This window comes from Podarcis bocagei (genome assembly GCF_964188305.1).
Source record: "Podarcis bocagei genome assembly, chromosome: 4".
Classification (NCBI taxonomy): Eukaryota; Metazoa; Chordata; class Lepidosauria; order Squamata; family Lacertidae; genus Podarcis; species Podarcis bocagei.
In genome coordinates this window covers 57,230,353-57,249,927 of record NC_138128.1, presented here as the reverse complement: position 1 = coordinate 57,249,927, position 19,575 = coordinate 57,230,353, and the positions used below count along the sequence as shown (strand labels likewise).

General features: G+C 41.9%; 2 protein-coding genes across 7 annotated transcripts in view; both read right to left on the bottom strand.

The window, feature by feature from the left end:
• Positions 1–10,960, bottom strand: part of HTRA1 (HtrA serine peptidase 1) — a 44,443-nt gene extending 33,483 nt beyond the window's left edge. Inside the window, exon 1 of the mRNA XM_081193016.1 lies at positions 10,239–10,960. Coding sequence (XP_081049142.1) covers positions 10,239–10,725 — 487 coding nt within the window. The 5' untranslated portion in view covers positions 10,726–10,960. The remainder of the gene's footprint in view (positions 1–10,238) is intronic.
• Positions 10,961–14,064: 3,104 nt separating this feature from the next.
• The window catches only part of PLEKHA1 (pleckstrin homology domain containing A1), a 39,428-nt gene continuing 33,917 nt past the window's right edge, over positions 14,065–19,575 (bottom strand). For all 6 annotated transcript variants that reach the window (XM_081193046.1, XM_081193050.1, XM_081193048.1 and 3 more), the window contains one exon: positions 14,065–18,419. In XM_081193046.1, the coding sequence (XP_081049172.1) occupies positions 18,099–18,419 (321 nt within the window). In that variant the 3' untranslated portion in view covers positions 14,065–18,098. The remainder of the gene's footprint in view (positions 18,420–19,575) is intronic.

Genomic DNA, 19,575 nt, shown 5'->3' with positions numbered 1-19,575 from the left:
AAGCAAACTAAAATGAGTGCCTAGGAGTTTAATCATTTTATGTTTGTTTCACAACTAGCTACAAATTTATCTGGATACATGTTTGAAATCCAAGATCCCATTTACAACATCTTATTCCTGGAATTCAGAAAGCACATTGAAAGTCTACTTCCAGCCATGTGTTTCTCCTAAATCTGGCATAATAAGCTTTTGGTAATAATTCAGCAACGTTTGTGTAACAGAAAGGATAATCAAGTTTTCAATCAAAACAACGTTTTAAAAGTTTGCACCTGAATTAATAGTTGTCCACTCACTCCCAAGGCTTGCTCTAAATTTAGAAATCAATATGAATGCATCTTCATCTGATTTGTGCATGGGTAGAAAGTAGCAAGGCCAGAGTTAGCTTTAGCTTACTTGCTTCACTTTTTTCAATGGGATGCTGCACACATATACATGAGCAAGTTAGCATGTGCTGAAAGAGTTCATCATTGTTTTGCTTTGTATTTTTTTTTGCTTTTCTTTGGCATGCCAGAACTTTGGGGGGGGGGAGTTCAGCCTAAGGGCTACATTGAGAGACAGAGAACTTCATACTATAATAAATCATCTAGACCAAGAATGGCCAACTACTGTGGTCTCAGAAGTTCACTCTATTCCCCAGGCAGTAGTCCAAGGACTGGGAAAGTCAACCTCATAATAAAATTGGCACGATCTAGCAGCAAGCACTCTGCAGCTATGGTGCATGTACACGCAAGGCCAAAGTACACAAAATACTTTACTTTGTGGCTTCCGGTTCCGCTCTGCCTTAATGGGGGCAGCTCCCATGACAGCGGGAGCTCATTGGCGAAGGAAAAACAAGGATGATTCTAGGTAACAATCATTCTTGCACATTCCCTCCAAGGATGGGGAGAACGGCTTCACTCAGTTTGTCTCAGTACCTGGCTCTTGCTCCAGCATGGAATGCGGGGGGGGGGGGGTAGGGGGGCACTGAATGTGAAAGCACTTCACTTGCCGAAAACCCTCCAATGCCACCATTAAGAAGCAGAGATTCTCCTGTTAATTAGAGCTTAATTGGACTAAAGTACAGGCGTGTGCTAGAAGAGATGAGATCACAAACTGCGGAACAAACCAACTGCAAGGACTTCAAGGTTTGAACTTGAGGTAAGACTTCATTAGGTGCAAAAGATGGTGGGGGAGGGGAGGCTACTGTTTCTTTATTTAATGTTTTCTTCTCTACATTTATGATTCAGCAGCCCTCCTCTGAATGTTGGTTCAAATTATATTTGTATAAGTGAGGATGGAAGAAATTGGATTATAAATATGGAATATAACATCAAACAAAACTGCGGGGGGGGGGAGGGGAAAAAGGAGGGAAGCTCTATTTTGCAAAAGGTTTAGATGGAAACTTAGAGCTGGTTCTTCCCCATCCTTTATTATCTACACAGTGAACTGAATGACGCTAAGAAGACTTGGAATTTAATATAATTGGAAGTATATTTGCTCATATATCTTCAGCTGGAAGGATGAAAGGAGACTGTGAGATACCAAGGAACTAAGGTTCTTTACTGGGTCATCTGCAGTTTGATAGACCACTTTTCTTTCCAGGCTGAGAGAGAAAATGGTGACAACAGTTTATTTACTGGTATTTGAATGATTGCTATTAATAATTGTACAGTATTATAAATTTATATTGTTATAAATGAATCTATTATTGGACTGTAATTGAAAATGGGTAAAAAAATATTACAAAAAAGATACTTTAGTTTGTAGTTTACCCCAAAGTGCAAGCCCCCTGCACACACCCCAAAAAAGTGCCCAATATGGATTAGGTGACAATAAGGCTTTAACCCTTTGTCCCCCACTATGGTCCTAATGGGGCCCATTGGCTTCCATGGTAGCAATTTGCTTCAAATCTCCTGTTTTAATGGGAGCTTATTTCCTATGTCAATGGAAGGCAGAAGGGACATGACCCAGATTTGGATGATTGCAAATAGTTAAAACTTCCCTACTCCCCACCCTTTCCATGCTAGGGCCTCAATTCAGAAGAGTGGGTTCCATGGTAGCAATGTTGTTGTTGTTGTTGTTGTTGTTGTTGTTGTTGTTGTTGTTGTTGTTGTTGTTTGAGCAGAGGAACGTGCATTCAAGAGCAATTATAAAATAAATGGCATGTGTAGTTAGAGCCTTAGGCATAATGTGTTATATATAAATATGTTTATGTGTAGTTACAAAACCAAGAAAGGGAGATGTGACATTAACACGTGGAATCTTTGTATCTTACAACTTGCAAACATTTTTGATGGAGCAATTGGGCATACAAAAAAAAAAGTTGACCAATGGACCATTGCAGGATGCTGAACAAAAACACACTTTCCTTGTCCAGTGGCCTCCTGAACCTCTTCTAAAGCAGGTCCGCATATAGAACCTGTTTCTACAGGCAGGCTACTATGGCTAGATTGGGCATCTATTGTACATAAGGAGCAATTATGTTTTACTTTAGCACTGTATTTGCAAATAGTTATCTTTTGCATTAGTAAAACTTCATTATAGCAAACATTCCCCCAGCACGGCAGGTTCAGGGCTGCAGCTTGTGTAGTTCATGGAGTTTGCCTCTCAACCGAGATACGCTCTGAAACTTCAGTAGCTTTTTCTGAACTCGCCTGAGCAAAAGTCAAGGCACTGGTTCTATCATACAAAATTTTGCTTGTATTAGATCCAACATATCTAGCATACCTCCTCCCTCATTTGCAATCTCCAGGAAAATGCTGTCTTGATTATTCCATCAGCAGACCAAGTTCATACAACGAGGGTATGTCTATAGCAATTCTTAGCATTCTTCCACTGGAGCCTTGCCATATCTCAAGCTGCATTTAGAAAAAGATGACCTATTTTCAGGCAAGTGTTTTGCAGCTACAACAAATCTGAATATGGAGTTTTAATGTCTTTTTAGTAGTCTTGTGTCTTATTAACATATGTTTTTTCAAGTATCCATAGTATTTTCAGACAGGCTGATTATTAAGCATGGGCAAGCAGACCAGCCGTGCAAAGAACACAACATGCCCCCCCAACCTTTTGAGGAACACATTTCTCCCCACAAAACAGGTGGCTGGGCCATTCAGCTGGAGCTTCATCAGTCAGCAGAACAAATAGGGTGATGGTGGTGGATCTTCTCCAGCCTGGAGGATGAGGTTACATGCCAGTGGGTCAGACAAGAGGCAAAGGTGGGTGAGGCAATGGATCTGACAGGAGGCTACATGCCAGCAATGCCAGAGCGTTGGGTTTCTAAGAACGCACAACCCTCCATTAAGGCAAGCAAGAGCCATTGTCACAGTGCAAGGATACATTCCAGACAGGCAAAAGCACTTGAGGAGCAATAGCAGAGCACACAACATTCATATCCCTGCCTATGAAGCAGTGATTTGGTGGGGGCAAAGGAGCACTTCAATCTCTTGGTCCAATTAAGCACTTGCAAAAAAGGAGGGAACAGAGGGAGGAAAGAACTGTGCACTGCAACTCATTGCTATGCTTTTGAAAAAGGAGCAAACAATGTTAATCCTGGGAATTACGTCGAAACTTATTTTAATTAAGAACCTCATTTTGTAAGAAGGGAAACAGTGTGCTCCCTGAGAAAGTGATATGAAATAAAATACCCAGAATTATACAATGGATTGTTTATTGAGGCCATTCAAGCATCCTTTGTAAGTTGCTATAAAAAAGATCAAACCCAGTACCCAAAAGTTGCTTTTGCTGCATCAGGGATGAGACCTGCTTTTCCAGTCCCTCTCTTTTGTTCCGACTGACATCCAGACAAAGCCCCAGCCGGAGGAAATGCAGGCATACACTGCTTCTCCAAAAAAACCTCCTAAGTAGCTCATATTCATAGCATACACATTACAGTAAAGAGGGGGAAAGTAGTGGGGGGGACGGGACAAAGAGATGTCTGAAAACCAGACGAGAAGCCTAGGAACTGGGTAATCAGGTCAAAAACTAGACAGGTGGCAACATTTAAATACTGCTCTGTCCAACTTGTCAATTAAATGATGTCAGAGGTGCTGAAAGGGGAAAAAATCAGCCAGTGTCTGAAGAATTCTGAAAATGTCTGAAATTTGCACTATTAGCAGAAGTCAACGGAGTAAGTTTTTGGGCTCAGATCCCAAGTTGCTCCTCTGTTCATATGAGAGGGCATTTCCCCACCTCCACTCCCAAGTATCCCCCAACCCACAGGAGCAGATTTTCAAGGGACTACAGAGGAAATGGAAGAAGAAAAACTTCTCTGAGCCTCTACTGTTCAGAAAAGGCCAGGCTAAATGATCAAAGGGACAGATAAACCCATGTGTATAGTTTGATGTGCATGAGAGATAGAAATCCTTTCATCTGTAAGGGGATGGATCCTTAGAGGGACTGAATAATCTAAGTTTGTATCTTTGTTAAAATCTGTTCATATCTTCTCAGGAGGACAAGTTGAAGCTTCCACAAGGGAGTCCTGTTTAGCAGACATTTGAATCATTATCCTTTTATAAATCCTTGTAGGGTTCTGGAGAGTTTGTGAAGATATACATGTATTAGTAGGCTTCAGAGCATCCATTTAAGTTTCTGGTTCATGTACTTTTTTATAAGACTACTGAGGAATTCGAGGTTATTGGTTTTTCCGCTGGCTACTATGATTGCTGCTGTTTTATTAGATTCTTGTGTTTGCTAATGTATTGACTGTACATTGCTTTCTCTATTGTTGTTGAAAGCAATATATGTTTTTCAAGTACTGATGTGTGAGTCATAGGCACACACTTAACAAGCATGGGTTTGTACTGAATGGAAGTAATGAACTTTTTTCCATTTTGATTTTACATCTTCCATTCATAGCTTTCTGGGATAGAAAAGCAAGTTTTGAGGGCAATACTAACTCCCAGCCTGGAAGTTGTGTGGTTGAATGGCATGGCACAACCCCCTTTGTAACTGAGGATCCGCTACTTGCCCTGAATGTCTGGTGTGCTGGCTACAGTTTAGTGAAGCACAGAGACCCAAATCACATCCCTTTGTCTGCTTGTCCAGGTTAGGACCCAGGCCAGCAAACCCTTTGTCCGCTCTGCCTCATTTCAGGGCCTTATGCCTGTCACCTTCTGCTGGCAGGACCAAGTAGAGCTGGGCAGAAGGTAAATATCCACCATATCCAAACCCCCTGCAGCAGCATAGATCAGGAATTAGGAATGCTCTGCAAGCTTTCCTTCAGCAACTAGGAATGTTTAAACTTGGTGGGGACAAGACAGCTGTACTGCTGTGATGCTTAAAGCGAACATTTTTTAAAGATAGACTTTGAGATCACACTGCTAATTACAATGAACAGAATTCAAATTTTTCCCAATTGGTTACAATACCAATTTTAAACAAAACAAGATACAAATGGGCACTGCCATTTTTAATAAGGACGCAAAAGAAAACTTCCTGAACAGTTAAAAGTTGTACAAAAAATATTTTGTTTTGCTTATTCCTGAAGAGCAGCATCACAGGAGTTTATTTTATATTTAGTTATAAAATAAATTGTTTTAACCATGGACTGAAGAGGTGAAGGCAAACTATTTTAAAAGTTGCAGCTGCATCCATTCTGAAACTTTTTTCTTTTCGTTTTTAATTAGACAACCTCAGGACCACAATCATTTGAATCAATAATACATGACTAATCTTTTGGAAAGCCAAACCATGTTCTAGCTGGCATATAGCCTTCAACAGCAATTTATAACACAAGGTCAGGCCAGTCTCATCCGTCAAAATGCTGGAAGGCTCTTTAGGTCATGGATAGCTCAGTTCTATTGATGCTTACATAGCATAGCTCAGTCAGTAGAGCATAGCTCTGTCGGTTAAGCATGAGACTCAGGGTCATAGTTTTGAGCCCCACCTTGGGCAAAAAAATTCTACATGGCAGGGGGCTGGACTAGATAACTCACATGGTCCCTTCCAACTCTACAAATCTATGATTCTAAGGAAGTCCCACCATACTCAAAGGGCTACTATACTCACATGTAAGTTTAATACCAGCTGAGCATGAAAGAGTTATGTTATCACACAACCTTATCCTGAACCCTAATCTCTTAAACAGTACTGTAGTGAAGACTTCTTTGTTCCTACACAGAATACAGTTTTGCAACAACAGGAAGCTGACTTATACTGTGCCAGACCCTTGGATCCTTCAAGCCCAGTACTGTCTACACTGGCTGGCAGCAGCTCTCCAGGGTTTGGGGAAGCCAGGGCTTGAACCTACAACCTTCTGCATGCAACAACCTTGTGAAACAGATTAGGCTACATAACAGTAACTTGCATGAAAGTGGAATCATATGCACCTCTGCTCAATCATAAGTTTAGCTGAGCAGGATTTGGGCTCAAATCTCCCCTAACCAAAAAAACATGCTGGATCTCCCTGCTGGTTCTCAGCACTGATCAGCTTGATTACTCTATACACTTTAATAAAAATGACATCATGAACTTTATTTTGTCTACCCTCGAACAAAATGCACCATATCAAACTAACAAATAATGTGCAGCTTCTGATGAGATGGGTTTTAGTATTGCCAAGAAGTGGTCCATAGGCTTGTGGCAACCATTCAGCAACCATTCGTTCCACTGTTGCTGCTTACTTTGCACATCTAATTATATTTTCCATGATGTCACTTGACTCAAGGGCACCTAGTCATAAAGCTCTTCACAGAAGTTTAGACTAAGCCTTCCAGCTACATTTGTTGTGGGGGATGGTTTCATATAAAGTAAGTTCCCATATTATTTTCATATACGAAATGTGTAAAATAGTCTAAGGACTTAAAAAAACAGTATGTAAACATGAAAAACTGCAATGTAGAAATGGATGGATGGTTAAAGGTTCTAGCAACCACTTTTGATTTTCTTCAACAGCTGCTTGAAGTGTGTTTCTGTATATACTGGGGAAAGGGGACTCTAGAAAGAAAATAGATTCCTTAAAGCTTAATGTGTAAAGAACAGATATATCCCAACATCAAAGCAGCTATTTATTCTACTTCAATAAAATGTGGTTTCAGGCCTTTCTTTTTTGAATGAAGTGTTTGCTCCCGTACCTTCTATCCCCATGTCTGCCAGATGTTTATATAACCTTTCTGTCACATTCTTATAAATGGAGGTACTTCAAAGATACTCAAGTTGTCTATGTGCATTCCAGACCACATAGCTTAGTTCTAGAATCCCAGATTTAAAACTTCTGTCGCCAGCCCAATGAACTTTTCACTGCATGTATTACAGATGATCCAGTTACTAGCTATCAATGTATAACATGCATGTAGCCAGATTCCTCAAGGCCAATTTACCTACAAATTGAGCTGTACAGAACTTAGGATGCAAATGGGCATGGTGGTGGTAGGACTTAACTCAGGTCCTGCTAATTCCCTTTAAACCAGTTTGGGTGGAGAGGATTTAAAGTACAGGTGGAGGGCTGACAGAGATGAATCTTTGTATTCCCTCCATTTACACCCCAAGCCACTTTTTAAAGGGATTTTATCCACTTCATGGAGCCTCACTGGGAGACAGTGGTGGTTAGTAATTGGTTAGTAATCGTTGGGACTGATGGGGCAGAAGGCAGGAAGCCAGACCCTGAGGCAGGCTGAACCACACCCTGACTGACTGTAAATAAGAAGGCAAGCAGGTGAGGGCTGAGGAAAGGGAGACAAGATGTTTGTAGGGCAGTGACCCATTTGCCCTAATGAACCAACCTCTATTGCTAGGAGAAAAACAGCTTAAAAAACCACCATTTTAGATAGTGAGCAGGGGGAAGGATTGAGTTCTCCCCTCATACTTGATCATTTTAAATCACCCCACCTCAACAACACCACTCTACAACGAAACAATGGCAGACCCATTTTTGCCCACAAATTTATCACACATCTAGTCTGGTCTTTACTCCCAATTGTGCTAGGACTGCAGCCTTACAGACAGACCCTATGTTGATTGAGAAGCATAGTGTATCCAGTGGGACTCATTCCCAGGTAAATATGTGTGGGAGTGCAGCCTTAAGCAGACAGCAGGTAGCAGATTAGTCAAGGCATAATTCTTGTTGATTTTCAATAATATTCTTTCAAATGAAAATATTTAGCTAGAGTCAAGCCAAGCCAAATGTTACACAGCAAATGCATAACTGTCTCTTAATATGAATATAGATATTTATGAAAAGTAACTGGAAGATTCTGGAAATTTGAGTGGAGGAAAGGAGACTGATTAACCCTTTCTTCTTGGCTGCTTTTCCATTCACAATTGCATGGTTTTCTGGCCACAGAAGAAACATACAAGTATTTGTATATTTTGCCCTGCAAGGGGAAAAGCAGCTGGTGAGGGGAGGTTAAGGCGGGGAAATGGCCAAAGTAGAAAGAGTTAAGCAAGCACTCACCTGCTATGTAATTTGGCCCTTAATGACCCTCAAGCAAAAGGCAGATTTCAAGTGTAAGCAACAGAAAACTAGCTCCTTGAGATATGGAGACATTATCCACGATGAAGGCTGCAACAGGCTGACATCTGAATCTATAGGATTGTGCTCTAAATATTCAAGGGACTATGATCAATGGATGTAACACCACCACAGACAGTCTGACCCACCCTATGCTGTCTTGCTCAACTGCTTCATAACATTATATTTAGTACATTTCATAGCAGGCCACTGTAAAATAGAATTAGACGATATGCTTATAGGTAGCTAGTGTACATTTTTTTAAACGAGAAGAATCAAATCTATATTACTGATCATTTACTTTTTAAAAAAAGCAACAGAAATATAGAGCAACACTGGCTTCCTTCGCACTCCCCACCCTCACTCTAGAATCCAGCAAAACAATGAACAAAAACAAACCCTCCATCCCCATCAGATCACTTCTCAGTGTGCCTACCCAAAAATGGGCTTTTCCAGTTTCATCTCACTCACTTCTCTTTGTTCAGCATCAAGCCCAGATGTTTCCCCTGCCCCTGTTTCCAGTTCATGACCTTTCTACCCAGTCCTAGCCCGTCCTCTTCCCACAAGCACAAACTACCTCTCCCTGTCTCCTAAATCAAACCTTATCGACCCATACGCAAACTTCTCTCCGAGCACACTTTCTCCTCTCCACCGATGGCTCACAACTATTGTTCACATGGGCGGGGAGAAGAGGGAGAGAATAATGTGAACTCTCCAAGGTGTTGACCAGGGAATTTGGTTTCTTAGCCATCTGCATATCAGTAATCCCCATGGTTCTACTTTAGAGCTCTCTCTATTGTGCTACCACCATTAGAGGCCAGAAATAGGACACAAAACAGGTGGATGCTGATGCTGGAGAACTCTAGCCCAAGAAGTCCCCCCCCCCCACCCTCATCACCAAGCAGGAAACCAACTGAGGTTTTGATGGCTTGATTGATTTTTAAAGAAGCAAAGCTAATGCAAGGGGGAAAGCCTGCTGGTGCTCTTCGGTATTTTCTTCTTTCTTTGTTTTATGTTCATACGTTTCTGCAGGGGTGCCAACTTGAATAAAATATTGGAATGGGGGCTGGTAAGCCCCGCCCCACATAATCGATCACATAACACGATGTGCAGCCACCATTTGTTTTTGTGTGTTTTTTCAATTTTTTTTATTAAGTTTCACAAAATTATACACAAACAAAACACACAAACAAACAAACATAAATCATATCCCTATCAAAATTACACTTATTGACATTGTTAAGTGACTTCCTCGCTTCCCCTTGATTGAATTTCCATGCATATCCTTATAACGGCTTTCCAAATCATAATTTTTATAAACTTAACTTAGTCCATTAACATCCTTATATCTTTTCAGTTCGAAATTGTACATCACTTAACTTATATAAATTCCTAAGCCAATCTATTGCCTGCAAGCTATTTCCAATTAGTTTAACTTAACAAATTTAGCTAAGTAATCGTTAAAGTTTGTCCATTCTTCCTGCACCCACCATTTGAATGGCAATACTAAACTTGGGGGGGAGACCTCTCAAAATATTTTATTGGGGGGCCGAAGGGCCGCTAGGAGTTGGCTCCAACCTTCATTTGATTGCCTTATTAATAGGTCTGAATTGGCCCTGTTTTCCAATTTCAGTACAAGACCTGATCCTTGGGAAGCCGTCGGGTTCTGTTTTGTAAGAGCTCCTGACCATATGCAAAGCGCCCAGAAAAACAAATGCGCCCAGCGTGGGACGCCAGCTCCGCTGTAGCGCCCTGCGCGCCCTCCTACTGCGCCATCCCCACTCGGAGCCCTTTCCCCCCGCTGGAGGCTTACCCTGCCCGCAGGCGCCCCGCTGGATGGCGATGACGGCCGGCTGGCGCTGGCCCTCGGAGAGGCGGCTGGCCGCCCGCAACTGGCACACGTTGCCGTAGCTCCTTCCGTCGTTGCCGCACACGGGCTCGCTGCTGGCGCACACGCAGCGGCCGCCCTTGGCCCGCCGGCGCACGGTGGCCGAGGCCGCCACGCCGGGCCCGCCGGGCGACACCACGCACAGCAGCCCCTCGGCGCACGACGGCTCCCCGGCCGGAGGGCCCCCGCACGGCTCGCCTTCCTGCGCGGCGCAAACCGGGCAGCAGCCGCACGAGTCCAGAGACTCGCCGCTGCCCGCGCACTCGGCCGGCAGCTCTGGGCAGCGCGCGCGCTCGCAGCGCTCGGGGCAAGGCCGCTCCTCGAAGCGCCGCCCGTACAGCTGAGCCCGGCAGCCGGGCGGCGGCAGCAGGCAGAAGAAGCTCAGCGCCAGAGGCCACAGGGCTCCCCTCATCGCTTTGGCGCGCTTTCTCTCTCAGAAAAGGCGGGAAGCGGGTGGAGAAAGGCGCCGCGTCTGGAGCGCGAGAAAGGCGCGCGAGGCGGAGGGGTTTGCAGCAGAGCGCTTGGCCGCCTGGCTCGTCGAGGCACGCAGATGGAAACGGCGGCGGGGAGAGCCGCTTTTAAACGGAGCGCCTGGGGAGGGAAGGCAGAGAAGATGCCGTGCGCGTGGAGAGCAGCCCGTCGGTTGGCCGCGCCGCCGCCGCCTGGGAGGGGACGTGGCGGGGTTACACAACCGCCGGGGCAGGAAAGGCAACGCGCCGCCGCCGCGCCAAGTGGGGCAGGGAGCCGCGGCAAGCCGTAAAGCTGGCACCCGCCAAAGCCCATTTCCACCAAGCCGGAGGCGGCGGCGGCGGCGAGCCTGGGCCGGGAAAGTTATTCTAAGCTCGCTGAGCTGCGAGCGCTTAATGCCGGCGGGGCGGAGCTACGCGCAACCCGCGCTTTCTGTCAACCTCAGCCAAGACTCCCGAGTGGAAACAGGGGCATTCTCCGTAGGAGCCAACACAATAATGTATTTGAGGAGGCCGCCGCCCCCCCCCTCCCCAAAGTTAATGGGCATTTCCATTCAAAGAGTTGGCGTGTGCATAAGGCGTGAGGGAAGGTGTGAGTGAGCTCAGCTCGGCAGTCAGGGAATAAGAGGAGAGGTCCTCGGGCGGGGAGTAGCAATAAATGGACAGTTCTGTGAATGGAGAGATGGGGAAAGCCGGAGTCTCCCAAGGATGGGATTGGGAACTGGGGGTTTCAAGTTGCTCCTAAGTGATAGGCTTGCCATACGTCAGGAAAATCCCTGACATGTCCTAGTAGAAATGGCACCAAGGGGGAATTTCGCCAAATCTGCGTACCTGTAAATGTCAGGGGAAACCCGGATGTATGGCAATGCTGTGGAAAAAGTAGCGGAAACAGCTGCATAAGCTTAAAATCACTACTTTGGTGGTTTCCTTTTAAAAAAAAGCGCTCAGCAGGTGTCAGGAATTTTAGGTCAACCCTATAAATTAGGGGTGAGCCATGAGGTGGCCAGGTTTGCTGATGATACTAAATTGTGGATAAAACAAAGATTGCGAAGATTTCCAAAGGGACCTCTTCAAACTGAAGGTTTAAGATGGTAAATGGAATTTTATGCATGTTGGTGCAAAAAATCTTTAATTTCACATATACAATCATGGGAGCTGAGCATTTGGGAACTGACTTTGGGATCGTAGTGGTTAGCTTGATGACTGAAAAAGGCAATCATTAAAAAAGGAATGAATAATAAAACTGCTGATATAATGTCGTTATATAAATCTATGTCACATTTGCTTCACGATAAAAAGTATATTGTAGAGGTGAAAAGGGGTCAGAAAAAGCACAAGAAAATGATTAAGGAGAAAGATGGACCGGTGAGCATTAACAAAACGGTACAACTGGTTTCAAATTTTAGGTCTGGCATTCATAGTCAAGGCAGATTCTGTGAAACTGAGCTTCAGAGTTTTAGAGTCTCTGTAAAATACTGTAGGACTCTACTTTTTTTTTTAAGAGTCCTACAGTATTGTACAAATTAGAAGTTAAAACTGTATGTCTTTCCAATACCTTATTTAACTGGTATTGTTAAATGGCTAAATAAAGCAATTTGTTAGTAGTTCTGAAATGTAAAATCCTGTACAGTAAATCACAATTTTTTGTTGCTTCTCTTCAGCACCATACATGTTGGGGTTCAGTTATGTCAATATGTCATTACAAAATACTATTTAATATATATATTAGCAACTTTGTATTAATGTGACCTTTTTATATGTAACTGTATTTTTTAGTATTTTGTCTATTGCTTTATTTTTTGTACACTGCTTAAGAGACATTTTAAATATATGATGCGGTATAGAAATTGAATAATCCATATATATTTGCCTTGCTTCAGTTTTGAAAAGCATTTATGCAGTACAGTAAGCCCTCAATAGGGTTATGTTACAGGGCTCACACCTAAAGCCAAAGTGGCATGTAGTCAAAACACATTAGGCACACATTGGGTTGGCAAAGACTTCCTACCCACCCCCTGCCCTGCCCCACCATCTGCTCCCTTTCTAATTTGTAAAAAAAAGGGGGGCAAGTATGTAAAGCTGAACACACACAAGTTAAATTAAGTTGCAGGCTTAAAAGGTTGTTTTAAGGTTATGTTTGATACACGGCACTTGCTGTGAGGCCACACTATGTATTGCCGTAACCACTAGTTTTCAAGGGAGTCACAAATTTCTGAGAGAAGGAAAAGCAATCATCTTCCCCTAAGAAACAAACAAGAACAAATGCCTTTGTTCTTCTTTGCTGTCAGCACATAGCAAGAGAATATACCGTAATTAAAATAATATTGATTTGAGGGAGAGAGGACCCCACCCACTGGTGGTTTTGGCACTGTTACCTGCCATCATGCAACTCTCAGCAATCAACCCTGAAGGAATGCAGTCCACTACAGAAAAGAATATTCATCTCCTGCTTTAGAAGCCTTCTGCCTACCTTCCTAGGCTCAATGGCCATTCAGTTCTGTAAATGCAAGAGATTCCCATTAGGCAGTTTTGCTCTTTTGAAACAACACTCTTCATTCACCAGCTGAAGTACCGGTACTTGTACATGGCTAGGTTGTCCTCTGTGTACGGAGCAGTCACTGTCATTTTTTTAGTAGCCCCCATTCGCTTCCAAAGCAGCCAAGTACTTCTCACTTAGGTTCACTATCAGAGGGGGAAATGATGCATAAGCAGCTGTTTATAACATTGCTATTATGCTAAAATAAATAGGTCAACCTAAACTGTTACCGGGCTGTAAAGCTTAACTCAGGCATAGGCAAACTTGGCCCTCCAGATGTTTTGGAACTACAATTCCCATCATCCCTGACCACTGGTCCTGTAAGCTAGGGATCATGGGAGTTGTAGTCCCAAAACATCTGGAGGGCCGAGTTTGCCTATGCCTGGCTTAACTGCTGAAGCAAACCAATATAACTAAAGGTATGCATGTGAGAGGTCATTTGGACCTGAGATGATCCCCAAACTAAACAGTTCTGCCAGCACAAGGAGTTTCAGCTGCACAATAGAGGTTTCCTACTCCTCTGTGTGACCCCTGCATGCCCATAACAGATCTGGGGGGTCATACTAGGGACAATTCCATTGTGCTAGTGGAAGTGTTTACGGTAGTTGGATACCACCTTAAATTCTACAAGCAACTGACAATTACAAAAAAGGCTTTTGCAATAACTCTTCACACCATATCTGTATGAGATGTGAGACCACTATTTTTAAAAATGATGGGAACCAAAGGATTATTATACTACACAGAATGAAGTTTTCACAGGTCGGCTTTTCTTTATTTTTTAAAAAACTTGTCACTTAGTTTTCTGAATTAAACAAGGAAGAACAACAGATAGTATGCAAACAGTTTCACTCACCATTAACCTTTTTCTTTTGAAGTGCACTAAATATAGTAGTCTGATAGGATTGTTGTATTTCAGTACTGAAGTCAATTTATTAATAAGTGTGACATTTACAGAAAACACCACAGGTTCTAAAATAATTTAAAAAGGTACTGATAAATAAGAGACCCTAACAATTTAGCAACCACAATATTTTCCTGCACTGAACTATCTTAAGCAGTTAAATTTTAAAAGATTCCCAATAAGAGTGCTGCTTCCTTTCAAATTCAGTATCTAAAATTGGCAATATCAAAACAGAATAAAATGAACATGCAGTGTGAAAACTGTACCAGAACCAGGAAATCTAAAACTACAACGAAGTATGCCAATACAGACATTCCAATTCAGTTTCTCCCACAATGTACATATTTGTGAAAAATAAGGTTTCAAATATCTATTGGCTAAGTTTGTTACAAGTTAAAATGTATGCTACTAAACTAATCTTAACAGTCAACTTACCAGTTCACATGTAACTGAAAAGGCAAATAATGTAATTTACAAACACTGCTTGTGTTTAGCTTATGGTTAATAAATGTAAAGGTGCTGCTATACTCATTAGAAACAAGACCACCACAGTTTGGCATTGCTACTACTATAGCTGTAGGCATTTGTCAGTACTAACAAATCTTTTCTCTTTTCAACTTTTAGTCTCAACAAATCCAAATAATGTTTACAAGCTTTTGTACACAGGCGATTTCCCCTCAAAACTGAAAGTTTGGGAGTTTTTATTAACATGTTGCAATTTCACCTATGTACCTTTCAATAAATAAAATCAGTGTGCTGAAAAAGTGGAAAGGGGAGTGTAACCTTGAAAGGAAGCCTAAACTAGTGGATTTACCATGATCACAAAGTAACTAGATTCTGACAGGCAAAATTAGTTACACTTCTAGGTGGATGTGTGCAATGATATAAATTCACACAAAAATATAAGGAACAAAAAATGAGAAGACACAATGGAATCAGAAAAATGCAAGATTGTCTGCACCAATGGTGTAACTGCTTGTACCTCTTGCTATGCGATACTGTATGTAGTGCAGAATGTGCCCCCCCCTGTAAATTCCAGTGGGATGGGGTGGGGATCACACAAAGAACTGCATAGACATATAGGCTTAAATCAAGTTTTGTGGGGGAAGGCATCTCTAAGGCAAATTAATTTAAAGCTGGAGGCCACTTAGCTGCAGGCAGAAAAATTATATGCCGAAGACCAGATGACAGGATGGAATGAGCAAGTTGCAGAAGTTTAAAGTCTCAAGGTGCAAACTAGTACAGACCACGACATTAAGAGCCTTGGGCAAGCTGAAAGTAGGGCTTCCATGTGAATACTTATGTAGTAGGGCTGCAAGTGTTACTCTCCACTTGCATTTTCTTTATGTATTGCACAAAGAAAGCCAATAATTGCAGGTCACCTTGGAACTGAAAGAAAATTTCTCTGGAACAAGAAATGAATTAAAATGGAAAAGACTACATGACCCACAGTGTGCTGGCTTTAGGGAATTTTGTCACTGCCACGTTTTGAGGGCACTGACTAGGGCTTTTGGGGGGGTATACTTTTAAACAGGTTGTTGTGACAGTCTATACAGTCTAGTTCAGGGGTCGGCAAGGCTTACTGGGCATGGGCCAGATCACTCCCCGGGAGATCCTCCATGGGCTGGGCTAGCGCAGCATGATGCCGGAAATTGCTTCTGCAGATGCCCAAAATCACACCTGCGCAGAAGTGGCGTCTGGGCTCAGGGGCTGGTTAAACGGCCTCTGTGGGCCGCTTCCAGCCCATGGGTTGGGGACCCCTGGTCTAGTTAGTATTTGAAAAAGGTCATCTGGTGCTATTGCCTGCAAAGCTAAATAAACTCTACTGGGCCATGAGCAGCTATCTTCTTCCAATGAGGCTTGCGGGTGCGGCAACTGAAAGTCAGCAGCAAATTAAACCCTGTTTGAGTACGTGGAAACAACCAGAGTCCACAATGAATTGGGGTGGCACATAGGGCATAATCCACTTCTGTCACATCTTACTAAATGGCAAGCAAGAAGGAGAGCAGGCAACATGCCTGTTGGCTGAAGTAGAATCCCACACAACTTCACTCCAGAACCCTTAATTTCAAACAGGTTGCTTATCTGCACCGCTGGGGCATAACTCAACTGTATGTTCACTGAAGTAGTGGACATTTTCACTTAAATGTCTGAAATACCTTTTTCCCTTTTTTTCATGCTTTGTCAAGCATCTCTCACACACACAAGGTTTAAAAAAACTAGAGTACTACAAACTGGAAACTGAATTGCATTAAGCAGCATCATGTGAAACTTTGGGGCTTTTGTTGATTAAAGCAAATAATTTCACAACCTAACTACAAAATAGTGCATGCTCATTCTGATCAAAATATCCAACATCAGTGTCTTAAACCCATTATTTTCATCACTGAAACCCTGAAAAGTTTAAAAAACACAATGCACAGCTAATAGATACCAGTATGCTGGCAATGCTAGCGTATCATTTTTTTATACATGTTGTAAACTACACTACACAAAATAAGGTTCAAAACCACAAAAGCAAAAATCAGCATCCAATTAACCCCCAAACATTTAACACATCATGAAAGAAGAACCCACAGGCACTTTTAATAAATTTAGTGCACCAAAAGTTACAGGCCACAATTGCATGATTGAACAACTCAGTACCAGTTAACAGCATGAAACAAGTTTGTTTAGACTTTACTAACCCAAATATAAAATGGGAACCATTTAATACCACACTGGGGGGAAAGGAGCATACAGGAGGGGGGAAATCTTAAGACAATAGTTTTAAACTTTTAATTTCTGCGAAGCTTAATATAAAATACTTTTAGTTAAACCTGTAAAAGATTTATTTAGTAGTCCAGTTTCCCTTCTCCTTACTTAAAAAACCCCACGACACCCTTATTTATTGGTGGTCCATTAATATCCAAATGTGCAAAAATTACAATTTACCTTTAGGAGTGCATAAAAATAGGCTTAATATTCAAAATAGCTGTATTACTCTTTAATTAGTTTCACAGCACCAAATACCAGGAATTCTAAGGGGATTGAATTCTATAGAAGGGCAGTGATTCACAGAGAAGTTACAAAGAAGTTGTTCCAATAAAGTCAGCACACTTTTATCGGTGTAAGTGCTCTGTGCCCCTCACCTTTAGGAATGCTTTTCTCACACATAGAGACACTCATTTCATGTAAGTTAACACACTTGTATGCAATGTCTAAAATACAGTGCAGGTGGTATTTGTGCCATAAGAATGCAGATCATGCAGCAGCTGCCAAATCTGTATCATCGTGGTAGGGAAAATACACTTCATTTCAGACACTGCAGAATTATAGTGTTGTTTTTTACATGAAGACTCTGTGCATAGGAAAAGTACATTATATCAAGCTCTGCGTATTTCTGTAAGTTTCTACAGTGTTGATCCTATAAGAAACAACTCTGCATACATATATTAAAATATCTGAAAGGCTGTGCCAGTGTTTTAAGAAAGTAAGTCAACTTGCTTGTCAATAGCCTGAATTAGAGTATAAGTAAGTCACATGTTGACATTTCTTTTATTAAAGCACAAAGATACTACTCAGTTTTGCCATATGGGTGATGAAAAGCAGCTGGTATCTTGCTTATTGACAACAGTAATATTTAATCATTTGTTTTGGCCCCTCACTTAAAAAAGATTTATCATCAGACTGCGGTAGAAGCAAAAGGTCCGCTCTGATAATCAGTACAAGGCAGCATATGACAATTTAAACATACACAAATTTGAATGTAAGCACACACATATAAGCAACATTCCATTCTTTGTTCTTTCATCCCATAGTCATCTTTGGCTAAAAGTCTGAGCAAGGAAATTCAAGGACCAAAAGCAAATGCATCACTCTCCAAACTCTTCCCATTATTACACATCACTGACTGGAAGGCTTGCATCATCCAGATCCACTGGGCCAGGATCCTGTTCCTGAGTGCCATTTTTATTTTGAGGTTCCATTAGGCCCTGTAGAGTCACTTTGGAAGCTGGGTCTCTTGAAGGGACAGCCTGGATCTTGAAGCTCCCTGGCTTGGTCTTGGTAAAAGATTCGTGAAGTCTTCGCTTCTCCAAGACAAGGGGCTTGGTGTTAAGGGTTTGGACCAAAGGGGGGTTGTGAGTGGTTGTGGAATGTGAGGTGGCTGCTGCTGTTTTTGCAGGACAGGTGGATTCTGAAGAACAGTTGGAATGTTCCTGTAAAGGAGGAATGTTTGTCAGATTGAGTGGGTCATTAATTGCATGCTAGTAACGCATTTCAAACTTATAACTCTGAAAAAACCAAAACACAAATCAAAGGGGGGGAAACAAAGCAAAGCTTAAGAGCAGAAAGCAGGTGGTTTTCCAAGGCAGCAAAATGTTAAGACTGAGCTTACAGCAGTGATAGCAAGCTGAAACGGCCAAGTCAGGTCCCTAAAGTCTAGCATGGCATCACTTTAAGTTTACCAGCACAAACTAGCTTGGAATTGCACTTGTTTATTTAATATAATGCAATTAAAATTATTGAAGGCATACTTTCATAATTTAAGAACATGTGAACAAATGCTTCCTGAAGTCCCCCAATAAACTCGAATAAACTATTCAAAAGTGCATGCAAAGTGTATTCACATTCAAAAAAGAAGCATAATGGAATCCCTCACTGAAGGTCACTTCCTAAGTTAATGAACATTTACATTTTTGTTGACTAGACACCTATTTCTTATTCCTTCACCTTTTCGTTCTATAGAACTACAAACTATTAAGGAATAAACTAATTCCACTGGACAATATTCCTCCCAAATTTATAACAAATATGATGTGTGTCATTTCTACATTTTAAATGTATTTTATTGCCATAGTCAGCCATACTGAAGATAAAATACTAACATGTTCTCCTCTAGAAAAGTACGGTAAGAGCTGCCTCAATTGCTAAGCTTTATATTGTGTACAATATTATCAACAACTATTTACACGACTGTGTCACTACTAAACTCCATGTTTCAACATTATACTTTTAAGACAGGGGCTGCTAACCTTTGGCCCTCCAGATGTTGCTAGAATACAAATCCCACCATCCCCGACTACTGGACATGCTGACTGAAGCTTATGAGAGTTAAACAACATCTGGAGGGCTACAAGTTAGCAGCCCCTTCTTAAAGGTATCTGCCAAAAAACATTAGTAGCATTTATACAGTTAACTGGAGTATTTTCAAGACAAATTTACTAGACTGCTCATGATATCAAAGGATATTTTTTAGTGTATATTTTAAAAAAAACACAAATGAGGTAGTAGGACTTTCAGATGGCTAGTGAAAGCTTTAACTGAACCTGCAGCATGCCAATCAAGTGGCCAGCATTCCATCATATAGTATGG